This window comes from Meleagris gallopavo, chromosome 2 (assembly GCF_905368555.1).
Source record: "Meleagris gallopavo chromosome 2, MGAL_WU_HG_1.1, whole genome shotgun sequence".
Lineage (NCBI taxonomy): Eukaryota > Metazoa > Chordata > Aves > Galliformes > Phasianidae > Meleagris > Meleagris gallopavo.
In genome coordinates this window covers 103,337,441-103,351,869 of record NC_139405.1, presented here as the reverse complement: position 1 = coordinate 103,351,869, position 14,429 = coordinate 103,337,441, and the positions used below count along the sequence as shown (strand labels likewise).

At 41.8% G+C, this 14,429-nt stretch overlaps 1 protein-coding gene across 1 annotated transcript in view; it reads right to left on the bottom strand.

Moving 5' to 3' along the window:
* Positions 1–1,311: 1,311 nt before the first annotated feature.
* FKBP1B (FKBP prolyl isomerase 1B) overlaps positions 1,312–14,429 on the bottom strand; it is a 45,197-nt gene continuing 32,079 nt past the window's right edge. Inside the window, exons 3-4 of the mRNA XM_085218120.1 lie at positions 5,000–5,112; positions 1,312–2,010 (exon numbers count right to left, since the gene is read on the bottom strand). Coding sequence (XP_085074246.1) covers positions 1,882–2,010; positions 5,000–5,112 — 242 coding nt within the window. The 3' untranslated portion in view covers positions 1,312–1,881. The remainder of the gene's footprint in view (positions 2,011–4,999; positions 5,113–14,429) is intronic.

Here is a 14,429-nt window from a genome sequence, read left to right as displayed (position 1 = left end):
GAGGTGGGGGGGGTTATCTGCTTTCGAATTAACAAACTAAAATGCAGCTTTGTGGTTGAGTTGACCTCCTAGAGAAAGAAAAGAGATCTGTGGTCCCTGCTGGTCAGACGGGCAGTCCTGCTTTTATCCTCTCATCTCCATGAGGAATGCCCTCACTGTGTGGCTTTGCAGTCCATCTTCCCACGAGAGCTGTGTTTTCCTTACAGAAACTCACACAAGAAAATAGAGCACCGACTGTTTCAGATGCTCACCTCAAAAAATCCTGTAGTTGAAAATGATGCAAGTAGTTTACAAGCTTCCTTCAAGAACTGGAAGGCTGCAATAAGGTCTCCCCAGAGCCTTCTCCTCTCTAAGCTAAACAAGCCCAGTTCCCTCAGCCCTTCTTCACAGGAGAGGTGCTTCAGCCCTCTGATCATCATAGTGGCCCTCCTCTGGATGTACCCCAACAGCTTTAGATCTCTCCTGTACAGGGGGCCCCAGGTTCAGATTGGCTTTGTGAGCTGGATTCTGCTCTTCTTTAGCCTACTTGAGCTCCAGCAGAAATTTGTATCTGGTTTTACTGTTGTAAAGGCATAGCATGGGATCAGCACTGATCTGACAACTCTGAGAAACATCCATTTTCTTCTCTTCAACAGCCAAATTTTGCCCAGAAGTGAGGGGCCACCGGCAATGCAGGGCAGATGGGGAGTCAGGAAACCTCTGTTCCAGCTGCACCTACATGCATGTTCCTGGACATCTTTCCCTGTGCAATCTATAAGAGAAGCAATACATTATGCATATTTTGTGTAGGAAGATAAATAATTATCAAGAAAACGGATGAATGTTTCATAGAATCACAGAATCAGAGAACGAATAGAGTTGAAAAGGACCACAATGCTCACCCAGTTCCAACCCCCTGCTGTGTGCAGGTCACCAACCAGCAGACCAGGCTGCCCAGAGCCACATCCAGCCTGGCCTTGAATGCCTGCAGGGATGGGGCATCCACAGCCTCCTTGGGCAACCTGTTCCAGTGCCTCATCACCCTCTGGCTGAAAAACTTCCTCCTAATATCCAACCTAAACCTCCCCTGCCTCAGTTTAAAACCATTCCTCTTGTCCTATCACTGTCCACCCTCATAAACAGCCGTTCCCCCTCCTGTTTATACGCTCCCTTCAAGTACTGGAAGGCCACAATGAGGTCTCCCTGGGTCCTTCTCTTCTCCAAGCTAAACAATCCCAGTTCTCTCAAACTTCATGTCTGTCTGAAGAACTTCTCATTCACTAAAAGAAACTGCAGTGGCCAATGGAAAACAGGAAAAAAGAAAACAACAAATTGTAAAGTATCAAGGTTTTATTGTTTACATATATACTTAATTCTTAAATGAGACAGTATTCTTTAAAACAGCAGCAAGCAGAACGTACAAGTTGAGAAAAGTGGCAGCGCAGGTAACTCTGTTTGGCTAATGCCCGTTCATGTACAAGGCGTACACTGGAGTTTTTGAGCACCTTTTGTGGTTTTTTTTTTAATTTTCTTGGTTTAAGTGTACAGTAAGGCAGTGGTTTTTCAATAAGGAATATATATATATATTTATATTTATATATATTTTCAATTGTCACTGTGAAATCTCATCACATGCAGATTAAATAAAATGTACAACTTGAGAATGTTACAACGGTAGACATTTTTTCCAAAGCAAAGCTTCCAATGAAAGGCAAATATGGACACCACAAAGTCTAAGAAGAAAGGAGAAAGAAAGGCTTAAGAAACCTAATGGCAAATGCTATTGATGACAGCTTGAGCAGGAAGATTAGGATTCCAGTGAAGACTTCCCCCGCTGCTGGGAGGGTGAGAAAGAAGGGATGGTTATGGAGAGGTGCCTCCATCCAGCTCCCCAAAGAAGACTCACTCCAACCTGAGAAGCTCCACGTCAAAGAGGAGCGTGGCATTGGGAGGGATGACCCCAGGGTGGCCTGTGGCTCCATAGGCCATCTCAGGTGTGCAGGTCAGCTTTGCTCTTTGTCCTAAGCTCATCTGGTTTTTGGATGGCAGAGAAAGAAGAAGACAAGACAAAACACAGTATTAGCAGGAAGACAGAACAGAGCACTACATGGCAGATTTACAGAACCGAGGATATTCAGGATGATCAAATTCATCTTTTTGCTTTTCAAGAAAGCTAAAGCTGCTACAAACAGCTCACATTCATTGCCTAGCTCCTCTAGCTTCTCTTTGAATTGCTAGAGCCAGCTTGGGAGCAACAAAAGTCTTTCCAAGGCACACTGTGATCTATACTGTAGTCAGCTGCATGAAGTGTGGGTTCTGTGGAGTGCAGGATACACATAACACCAGCAGGAGTTATGGAAAAGGCTTAGCAACAGGTAGGATCAGAGCTTTGTGTTCATGACAGATCAGCACAGAGAAATCATTTGGTTCAGATTTTTAAAAATGCACAGCAGTGTTTTTTGCTTCTTCAGTCACCGTCATTGATGACTTCAAAGCTACTGACCAAACACAAATGCTAGAGGCACCCAACTTTCTGCTGCTGGACTGATGCAGTCCTCATTAAGAAAGGTTTCCCTAGACTGAAGCCCAAGGACAGATGCTCATGCAAAGCTTGTTCTGTCTCATCCCAGGGACAGACAGAAGTGCCGATCTATCTCACACCAGATTAGCTTTAGAGGTGAAAGTTCTCACCAAGATTTGCAGCATCGAGATTGAAAATTCTGTTCTGCTCTGGGGTAAAGCTGTGACTTATGTACACTATACTGGTGACCAGATATTCACTGGCCAAGAAACAATCCTTGACTTTATGCAGTGAAAGTCAGACGTCTTTCCCAGGATTGGACTGAACTACATATTACACAGTTTCTCCTGTTGAATTTCGTTTTCTGTTTCTATGAAACACGCGAAAGCTAGAGCTTCAGTCATTCTAGGTAGAAGAAAAATGTGAATGTAACTTTCCCACATTCATAGAATCACAGAATGTCTTGGGTTGGAAGGGACCCCAAGGATCATGAAGGTCCAACTCCGCTGCACAGACAGGGCCACCAACTTCCCTCACACTCAGGGTGCATTTGTAGAATGCGGATGAAGGTGTGAGAGCAAATAACCTTCTTGGTCTTTGCAGGGTTTGGCACTGGTCTCTGGTGCTTTGGTGGGTCCCTGCCAGTAAGATAGCTGGTACATCATCCATGGATCTTAGGCATGGGGCTGCCAGAAGTTGAGCACAGAAAAGCAGATGCTGCTGCCATCTCACAGGCATTAAACCAAGGTCTGGAAAATTGCAATGCTCGATGTAGTGAATTGCCTTTTTCCATGTGCCTTGTGTCAATCACGCTCCCAAGCCTTCAAAAACTCTGAGGTGGAAGGAGACAGCCATAAGTTAACTTAGCGATCCACTAGGAGGAGCAGGAGGGCAGCGTGTGGCCACACTGCTGGAATGGAGGTAGGCCACAGTAATTAGGAGACAGGAGTTGGTGAGTGTGTTCAAGGCAGAGATAAAACCGATTGAACAGAGCTTGTTTCCAGAGCTTTTCCTGCACTGGTTTCTGACTAGAATAAAAGCAACCCCAACTGAACTTAAATGCACTTTTGGGTTCCTTCTTTTTGTAGGGCTCCTTGTCATATGACCACAGGTGGATGAAAAATCATGGAAATATTTGAGAGAGTCCTGCTGCTGGCTCTGTTGAAACCATTTTGTTGTTCTTCTCTTGCAGACCACTAATTCTGCATTTCATACACTCAGCACATGGGGGCCCTGAGCTCTCCGTAGGTATTACTGCAAAGCAAATAATAATGAGTGCCCTCTAGAAGTTAGAGCAGAAGGTGGATATATTTCAGACTAGGATTCCTCAGATGGACCCGTTCCTTCTCAGCTTGGAGAGAAGGATATGCCTGTGTTGCTTTCTTGTGGAGCTGGAAACCATGTTATTTTCCTTTCCTCTCAAACAAGCCTGGCTGCATCATTCATCACTGGATTGTTTCTCATTTCACATTCTTTCCCTCTCTGTATTTAAGTGTAAGGATTTGTGCTTGTCAATAACAGTTGAGCAATTTCCTCCTATTATGAGCTCCAGAAGTCAGAAATGGAGTAACTTTTGCACTTCAGCACCCTGACTGCACTCCTCACACTGTAGGTCCTCACAAGCACTGCAGACAAAACACTACAGAGACAGCATGGAGTTGCCCTGTGCGGCTTTTTCAGAGTTTTACTGTGCTGGCACTCAGGCTGTAATTAATGGAGGGCAGTTTCCTTTTTCATATCTTATGGCTGCTTGCTGAATGTTAAGTTTTGTAGCTGGGAGTATTGAAGTCATAAAAGTTTAACAGTGCAGTATGGTGCCCTACTCAGTAAGGGTCAAAATATGCAGCACAGTCGTAGATGTTGTCAAAAACGACAGCTTGGCCTTTTATTGAGTAGCTGAATAGAGGCCACTTCATAAAATACTGCCACCTGGATCAGTTTAGAGGCCACTGTGGTTTATGTGCTGTAGTTAGCCCTGGAAGAAGCAAGACTTATATGCACACTGACACCTGGCAAGAGGATCTTGCCTCTCCTTTCTCAAATGCATACTTCATGTAAAGCCTTGTGAGTAGGAGGTGTTTTAGTCAGCTAGTGGAGGACTACAGGAAATACTGTTCTTGAATAGACCATGCTTTCACAGAACAGAATAACAGAATTATCCAGGTTGGAGATGACCTTCAAGATCAAATCCAACCATCAACCCCACCTACTGAGCCCCATCACTGAATCATGTCCCTTTAGTGCCATGTCCACATCCCTTAAATATTTCCTGGGATGAGGACTCCACCACTAAAATGGGCTGCCTGTTCCAATTCTTGACCTTCTTATTTATTCTTAGTATCCAATCTAAACTTTCCCTGGAGTAACTTAAGACCATTAAGAAAACCACTTAGGATTCGACACTGATTTCCAGTTGGTCCTGTCAACACTGCACTGAGCACTAAGACCTAACACATCTTTCACCCAGTTGGAAATTCAGCCAGAATCATGTCTTTGTACCTGTGTAACACCTTCTTCAAATCCCTTAATGACTTCTTGCCTGCCAATCTTGAACCTGAAAGGCTTGTTTCTGTCTCTGGAGGAATCAAACTTCTTTCCATTCTGTAGCATTCCTGCCAAAAGAAGAGACACAGTTTCAATCCAAGCTACATCTAAACTTAAGAGCTGGGAGGTATGGGAGAAAGAAGTGAAAAATTAATGTCTTGGTCACATCAACTGTTTATTTCCATTTTCACTTTAAAATGGTGAAAGGGAACAGAGAGAAAACATCTGTGCAGGGTGAGGTCTGATGAGCAAGATCATCACCACCACAGGTTACTGTCCAGAGGTTGTTAAACCAACTGTCTGCCAACAGGAGTCATTAGAAGTGGTATTTCCTTCCCTTGTCATTCAAGACAGTCACAGGAACACCTTACATTTTGATGAACACAACAGTGTTTCAATGCATGTATGCATGCACAGATTCTACAGCAAATGGATAAGCTTTCACAGAGCTCTATACCCTGAGATATTCTCATTATTGTTTCAAGCAAGGGATTTTTATAATAACTTTAACCTTAAGAGTAAGTGATCACTGCTTTTTCCAATTACATTCTGAATATTGCAAGGTTGGGTGGATATTTCCATATGAGAATAAATACTTTCTTTGTAATATTGTAAAGCCAGAGTTTTTTGGACACATACCATGACTCTACTGTTCAAGGTGCTGTAAAAAGAAATGCTTGTGAATAAGCTTATATTTGAGACTGTTTCCAGTTGCAAACAATTTTATAACGCTCAGCTTTGACAGAAAATGCTGAGAAATACTGCCCTTATGACTCAATATGAAATATACAGTCTTTCTGGTTTCTTTTCATTAAAGCTGTTATATTAATAGACCAGCTTGATGCAGCTTTTTTTCATAGTGAAATTCATTATTCTTCAAACAACAACAAAAAAAAGGCACATGTGTCTTATTTAAAGAATGTAAATATAAAGAGATGTGCCAGAATAAAAACCAAAGACCTAAAGGGTAGGATTCATCTTACCTATCTTTCCTCTGCTGAGATGTAGCCTGCTGTTTTTGAGCTAATTACTCTGTTCCCTCTATAACCAAGTCAGAAGAGAAAGTATTCTGGGGGGCAATTCATCCAATCAAACCATGGGATCTACAAGAGGACACAAGGAATTGCATCCTAGCTGTGCCTATTTCTTTGCAATGAACATAAAGGAAGTCCAACCAAGTAGCTCAGACACAGATGTCTCCAAACTCGTTAGCAGTTAAACCACAAGTGGTGGCATTCTAGATCTGCAGTAACAAGTGCACAATATTTGGTTGTTCAACTGGGGTCCTATGTCTGGATGTCTTGTACAAATGACATATTAAGGCTAATTAACTGTTCATCAGGTCCAGCATGCCTAATTCTGTACTTCAGAGAAGTGTGTGTGTTTCAGTATAAGGCCTTAGGAGGTAATTATGGAATAACCTGCCCATAAGGCACATTTCACAGTGTTCACCATTACTGTTTGTCACATTCCTGAAGTTTTATTAACAGTACAATTGCAAACAGTAGAGTTAAAACAAACACAAGTTCATTTGTATGGCAGAAATACATTCATATGGAGAAGGGCAGGCAGGAAGAAGCAGCTCAGGGAGAACTCTGGGGCACACCATACAATCCTTTTTGAACTATATGATCTTGCATTTAATAGTGGTCCTTTCTTACAATAATTTTATTTTTAAATGCATCTGAAAATCTTTTGTTTCTATGAAATGGAAGGAGACTAATGGAGAATTTCAATATTTAACAGTTTTAATATTATATCTTAGTACTGTCATTACATCCTGCGAGTTCAAAGTAGTATGCAAACATTAATTATTCTTCCCAGCAGTCCAAGAAGGTAGAAGAAGATATTATAAAATAGCCTCACTCCGAAAGTTCAGCTCAGATGCAAAGTTCCACAAAACTTTGGTATGTTTCCACTCTTTTGTAACAACATCCTATTAGAATACTTAGCTTAAAGGTCTGATGCTTTACTGTATACCACACATCAAATTGAACCAGAATGAACTCTCTGGAGAGCTTGCTAGTTTAATATATATCATACCAAACCTGACTTGTTTCCCCATCAAAAGCCTATCAAAAATCAAAGGTTTAGAGGGAAACAAGCTTGTTTACAGCAACATCCTATGGTCAGCAATGGATAAAAGTTCATCAAGCAATGAATCAAAAAATGCAACCTCCCCTGCCATCACCCCCACCTCTTTGCTTCTGGAGGACAAGTTGGGATTCAAGTAGTCAGGTGTATCTGTATTTGCTGAATATAAGAGGGTCAATTTTTATATGACTGCCCTTTAAATGTACATCGAGATTAGAAATGAGTCAGAGTCCCCATGTGCCCTGGAGAAGTTCTGATCTGAATTTAGATCTGAACTTTGAAGCCTATCTTTTTTATCTCTCTATTTCTGAAAGTTAAGAACTGGCTCTTTGGTCTCCTGGGAGCTAGAACAGCAAAATGTTTTGTTTTCTCTCTTGCTAATATATCAATTGATTTTCTTTCTGTGAAAAAATTGATTTGGTTAATAATCTTCAACAAAGACGGATGCCCATCTTCAGCCTGCAAGCACCTTTATTTATCTAGCTAACAACAGGGAGGCAAAAAAAACCACAGTCTGGAATGAACAATGGCGTTGCTTTGCAAAGTCAAAACTCCCTTGGCAATCAATGAGAGGTTGTACTGAGCAAGGACACCAAGAAGCTTATATGCTTGTTATAATTACCTCACATTTGATTCTGAAAGGTAAAAACTACTGTACAAGAATAATTAATTATAGAAACTCATTTATCAGGATATCATCTGGATTTGGAAATGTTCTTAATCAACAAATCAGTGTTAAAACTCAGGTGGCTGCAGAAAACCTCGTTGAACCTGAAGAAGATGAAAGAGTTGGCAACTGATCTTGTTAAGGAAAATGACCAGGGATATGCATGCCTGTACTACTCTTTCAATATGCATTACCCATCTGAGGTCAGTCAACCTCAGCTAAGTTCACACTGCGTAAGTCTGTTCCCTAAGGAGAGAGGGTTAATGAAACTGTAAGTTTTCAATCTTTTAGCCAGTTTCGACCAAATCAGGAGTGGGGTTCCTAATGACCTATGTATTTCACGGAAAGAAATCTGGCTAGGAAGCTTCTACAAAGAGAGGGGCTCATCTTTGTTACCAGAGAGCCTATACTATGAAGTGGAGCTTAAGAGAATTAGGAATGCCATAGCCATCCTGCAGTCTAAGTTTCTTTTTACTGGGGTTCTGGTTGAGTGGCTGGTTGAATTTCCAGCTGAATTATTCTCAGCTTAAGGAACCCAGCTACTCAGGCACCTGATTTATAACCATGGTTCCAACAAAACCATGCCCAAAGCCATGCTCAGACTGTTATCCACAAATCAGACAGATGGAGAAAGATAGAACAGAAAGCCCTCCATGATACCATGTCAAATCTAGTGCCTGAAGCTAGTTAACAGAGGTGTAACTGAGGCACAATGAATTCTACTGCTTACATTAGCCACCTCAGAGACAGAAGCAGTGTCTCAGCCTGCCTCCTGGGCTACTTCTAGTCAGTGGAGAAAGAGTGGTATAGAATCATAGAATGACCTGGGTTGAAAAGGACCACAATGATCATCTAGTTTGAACCCCCTGCTATGTGCAGGGTCGCCAACCACCAGACCAGGCATTAACTCACACATCCATCTACACAAAGCAGACCAAATTGCATCCCAAGCTTCCCCAGCTCCAGCGCTTGCTGAGTCGCTTGTCTTTAAAGTGTCATGTTCTGGGAATCAGAGATTCCTGGACATGGACATTCCAGGACAAATCCCTTGATCTTACTATGTGTCTACAATGGGATTCACTTACCTGACCATAGTATTAAGGGGATGAACTGAACAAGTGACTTCCAAAAAACAGATGTAATGAATTCCCTTGTTTTCCTATAATTACCAATACAGAAAGTAAACTCAATGCACGTACTTGAAGACAGTAATTTTCTGTATTTTTGTTGGTATCAGAAGGAGGGGTAGATATTCAGAAGGTGTTTCTAGGATACTAACCTGTTTCCTTTTATGTAGACCAGGTTTTCTTCAGGATAGGGACTATATTCTGATGGTCTTTAATGCAATCACCTTTCCAATTATGCCTTGTGATAAATCCGTGCTATTACAAATGTGTCCTTCAGTTTGATTACCAATACTTGAGCAATTGGGAGTCCCAGAAGCAGCGTTTCCTGCAGTTAGTATTGCTGTTGGCTACGAATTTATAATCTCAAGTTTATTTCTTTTTGCCTAAAATATATTGTTTCTAATGTCAAAACACGTCAATAAGCTGTCAGGATAATTTCACACAGGCTGGAAATTCTGATTTTTCCCATTTATAGCCTGTAAATATTACCAATATAAACTTTTAGCCTGAAAATGTTATTTACTGGGATGTTTTTGAAGCTGCACAAGAACCTTTATATCAACATATATAGTGTTATATACATGCAGACTTCACAGTGTATAGAGGTGGATGCAGCTTAGCAAATCAGAGGAGTTCAGCACAAACCTATAATCCACAAAGGCACAAATCACATCCCAGGTTGGATTACACCAGCAGAATTCCACTGATTTTACTGGTGTTATTCACGTTCCATATTAAAATAGATCTGTTTTCTTTACTATTCTGTTCTGACAGACTGCAGTAAAGCAGGACAGTGGCTTTTTCCCCTACCTTGCAGTTGGAGCTCGTGTCTAATGCATTGGGAAAATTTGCAGTTTTCCATCAGTTTCTCTGTCTCAGTGCCTCAGTGTTAAAGGAAAAGATCTGGGCAACGCTTGTGCAGGTCAAAACAGTTGGTGTCTTGTTGTTTTCATCCCCAGGGAAATGCCTGGAGGAGCTAACGTGCCTTTGGCTCCTCAGATCATTCCATCAGAATTCACGGTGCAGGCTGGTTATCTCACACCTCCCGCATCTCGTTTGTCATTTTGTTATTACCTCAACACACAGTACACTGTTTTACACCTTTCTGTCATAATAACAGCTTCCAGTAACCTGTAGTTTTTTCCTTGACCGTGTGGCTCCTTCCAAACAGCCCATTTCTTTTTGATCTCCTTGATCTGACTCACAAACTTATCTTTCCTGAACAAATCTGCTGTCTCATCAGTTTTACTGATAAAAAAAAAAATGTCATCAGAAATGATTATTCTTGAAGTGGAAATAAAAGAGCATTGAATGTAAGCTGAAGAAAGCTTCTGCTTTTTACAGGATGTCTGCACAGCGAGACATCTTACTGTGTCCTGTACAGCACGCTGGCACTGAGTTAAGGAGGAGAGCATGGCTTTCCAGGGGAGCAGTTCAACAGAGATTTAATGCCACTGTGGATACAAATGCAACTTTTTCCCCCTTAACTTTTCCTATACTTAACACAAAAAAAGGTCTTACGAGGAAAAAGGATTTGCTTAGACTGTATTTTTTCTGACAGTTTACAGCCACTTAAGAAAAAAAAGATCTTCCTAAGGGAATTTTCAGTCTACAAGGATAATAACTGGAGAGACCTGGGTGTGCAGCTCTGCAGCACACCAGCTCTTTACCACAATTTTTCTTCCGTTTAAAAAGCAGCAGCAATGGTTTGAGTGCGCCATTTGTTGCCATGACAAACAATCACAGACTCAAAGTATAGAAATGGGAAATGGTGGCAGTGGTCACTTTGTGGTTCCTGTTGCCGCAGAGTACTTCGGAACGGTTGATCTTTTCAGCACAGGTTGCCTTGCCGCTGCATTTTCTTCATGTATTATATACTCATATATCTTTAATGTGGAGTAAGAGCAATGTTATCAATTATTTATTACACAGCTGACACCATGCAATGAAGACACAACAGACAACTACTCAATAATGCATTACCGTGCACTATATGTCAGCGCTGCGTGCAACTACAAGACAGTATGACTGAGCCTTGCACTTAGCTTGACTTCACAGCCAAGCAAAGTTGCATGCAATTGTCTAGCTCACTCTACTGAAAGGCATCATTCTGTCCTAATGGCTTTATGGATTTGCATATTTTTAAAAGAGAAAAGTAGACTTACCCTCAAGGCAGCTATAAGGTTCAATAAGCATATTCTACATGAATTGTAAGGAGACCAAAATAATTCCTCTGGTACCCTGTTGCTTTAACGCAGACATTTCATTTTAGGCTCTGACTCTGTTACCGTTATAGAACTGAGCTGTAAGATATACATGCTCTGCAGCATAAGGCAAATTTCATTTGAATAGGCATAGCAGAATCAGGCCAGTCTGGCTATGCTAATGACTGAGACAGTAGATGTCTAAAACAGTGTTTTGGAAAGAACATGTTACTACAGAAATCCTTGCGCCCTCCTGCATCTCTGCCCCTCAGCTCCACATCCTGCAACACAGGCACTGGAGGGACAGGGACTGCTCCTGGCCAGACTAAGTCTTTCTGTCACTGCCCCATGGCACCAGTCAAGAAGCACAAACAGCAAATCAAGAGTATGACTGAAATGCAAAGACGTTTTTCCACCCAGACACATGAAGGAGAACTTGGTAAAAAAATTATGGCAATCTATAGGATAGTAAAACTAATAAAGTGGAATCTCAGAATCGTTTATGTTGGAAAAGACCTCCAAGATCCTCTAGTCCAACCATCTACCTACCACCAACACTGCCCACTGAACCACGTCCCTTAGTACCACATAGAATCATAGAATCGTAGAATCACCAAGGATGGAGAAGACCCACAACATCACCCAGTCCAACCATCTGCCTATCACCAATAGTTCTCACTAAATCATGTCCCTCAACACAAAATCCAAACATTCCTTGAACACCTCCAGGGTTGGTGACTCCACCACCTCCCTGGGCAGCCCATTCCAGTGCCTGACCACTCTTTCAGAGAAGAATCTCCATCTACATGTTCCCTGAACACCTCCAAGGACGGTGACTTCACCACCTCCCTCGGCAGCCTGTTCCGACATCTGACTACTCTTTTGGAGAAGAAATTTTTCCTAATATCCAACCTGAATCTCCCCTGGAACAACTTGAGGCCATTCCCTCTGGTCCTACCACTGGCTACCCAGGAGAAGTTTATCTCCTTTTTCTTTGGTTTCATTCTCAGTCTCCCCCCATGACGTAATGCTCACCTCATCTCTACTTCCTCTCCCCTTAATTAGTGTTTGATTGCCCATGAACTAGTTGTGTTGATTTGATATTTTAGCCTGCAGCCTGTATCTGAATGTACAGGTGACCTTGCAGTGGGAAGTTGCACGCTCAGTAGGAGTTAAACCTCACTGATATACCTGAACACAACAGCCACCTATCTTTCAGTGTAATGCAAAGGAACAGCCCAAGCTGGATCACCAAAGCTTCTGTCTTCATGCAAGGAGCACATGAAAAACTCCAAAGCAAAAAGGGATCACCAGACATTGACTGGGAAAGCTCTGAACACAATTCTGAGATCACACAACGGAAGAATTTTGGGTCAAGTGTTTGCTGAAGGAAGCTGAAAACAAATGACCACTTTCCCTATGGGGTTAATTCCTCCCTTGGGACCATTCTGCCAACCACTCTGGCACAGACCACTAACAATGCTCCACCAGCAGTGGATTTCATGGCCCACTGTTCCAGACTGGACACCCTTTTATTTTCAACTATATAGATTTCCAGAATGCGCCTCTATTTCATTCTGAATAAAATCAGCTCTGAAATCCTAATTTATCAGTGCAATGCTGATAAACATTGGGAATTCTGATTTTGGGTGGTCCTGTGTGGAGCCAGGAGTTGGACCATTGGTCCATGTGGGTGCTTTCCAACTTGGGATACCTGTGATCCTGGGTTTCCTTAGCTAGAGGTAGTAGTATACCTAGTAACATATCTACCCATCTTTGGTAGGGCATGGGATTAAGAGGCTCTGCACACCCTGAAACAGCAAATTTGAACATGACAAAGTATATTTGTAATGTTTTACAATGTCTAACACCAAGACATTGGCCTTTGGGGTATCTGGAATTGGAATACAACACTTCTCCCCAGATTCCTTGTGAATTAATAGACTTTCTTTCCCACAGGCTCCTGCTTACAAGGTTCTTTGTCACATTTAACTTTTATCACGCATGGCATGGTTATATCTCATTCACAGGGGATTTTCAACTGAAATTTACCTTGAAAAACACACTGATCACTTAACATCTTGTGAAGGGCTTAGGAACTAGTGTGTTCTTAAATAAGAAGGGGAAAAACATACAAACAGAGGAGAAAACATAGTTTATTGAAGTGGATGCTGACTAAGCTGTACAAGAAGGGATGGTCAATATGCCAAGATTACATTTGCTCTAAGTAAGTCAGAGGCAGACAGTGCAGTTCTATTCCCACCTCATGCGTACACAAAACACACATAATGCCAAAGTCAAATGGCTTTTATCCGAGGCATGCGACTTTTTGATCCAGACTGGCCAGACATTTCTGTAATGTGTCTCATTTTAGAGGTGTGGTGTGACATTCCTAGCTGGCATTATGTAATGGCCTTTCCCTTCACAAGTGTTCGGAGAACTCCTGAGGAATCCTCTCCTCCCGACTGTGAAAATGAGACATGACTTCACCGGCACCAATTTGATAACAGGGCTCAAAGGGACTCACTACACCAGAGGCATTTTGCAGAGTGCTCAGGTGAAACGTACAGCTGTTTCACTCAGCAAACAAACACTTTGGTCAAGAGTGGGCAAAGACAGCTATCTACATGCTGCTTGCTCTCTACTGATGTGGAGAGATCATGGATTTAGGTAGTTGGTGTGGATTCCACCCAAAATGACTCAATCACAATCAAAATAAGTGAGAAAACGCAGTCTGAACCCAAATTGGTTTTGCTCTGCACACCAAACTCCTTCCCATGGATTCTGATACCCACAGTCCACTAGAATCATTGACTGCAGATCTACCTGAAGTCTCCTACTGTAGAGTAACATATATAGTAAACATGCTATAAATATTAGGAGATAGAAGTCACTTCTAGTCTGTAAGTGAACACAGAAAAGGATTTATTAACAAGTTATGTATTCAGTAACCCTCATTATGTTGTCAGAATGCAGCCTACAACTAAGATCAGATAAAAACAGCATTTTGGCAAACAGCCTTTGTCATTTGCTGCAGTACTCCAGTGAAGAACATCTCATTCAGACGCTGTTATTTTTCTAGGCTTTCTTGTCGAAAGGTTTATGAGCAACACTTATCAAAGGAACAGAGCTGTCTATAGAAGTACAGTTTGCTCTTCTCACTAATATGTACCTGCTTTCACAAAAATAGCATTTTTATAGTACTGTTTTCAGTGTAAACAGTTTTGTGGGCTCCAAGGCAGACCATAGCAGCGTCAAAATATGCCTCTGGTTGTAAACTCTGAGAGTGTTCT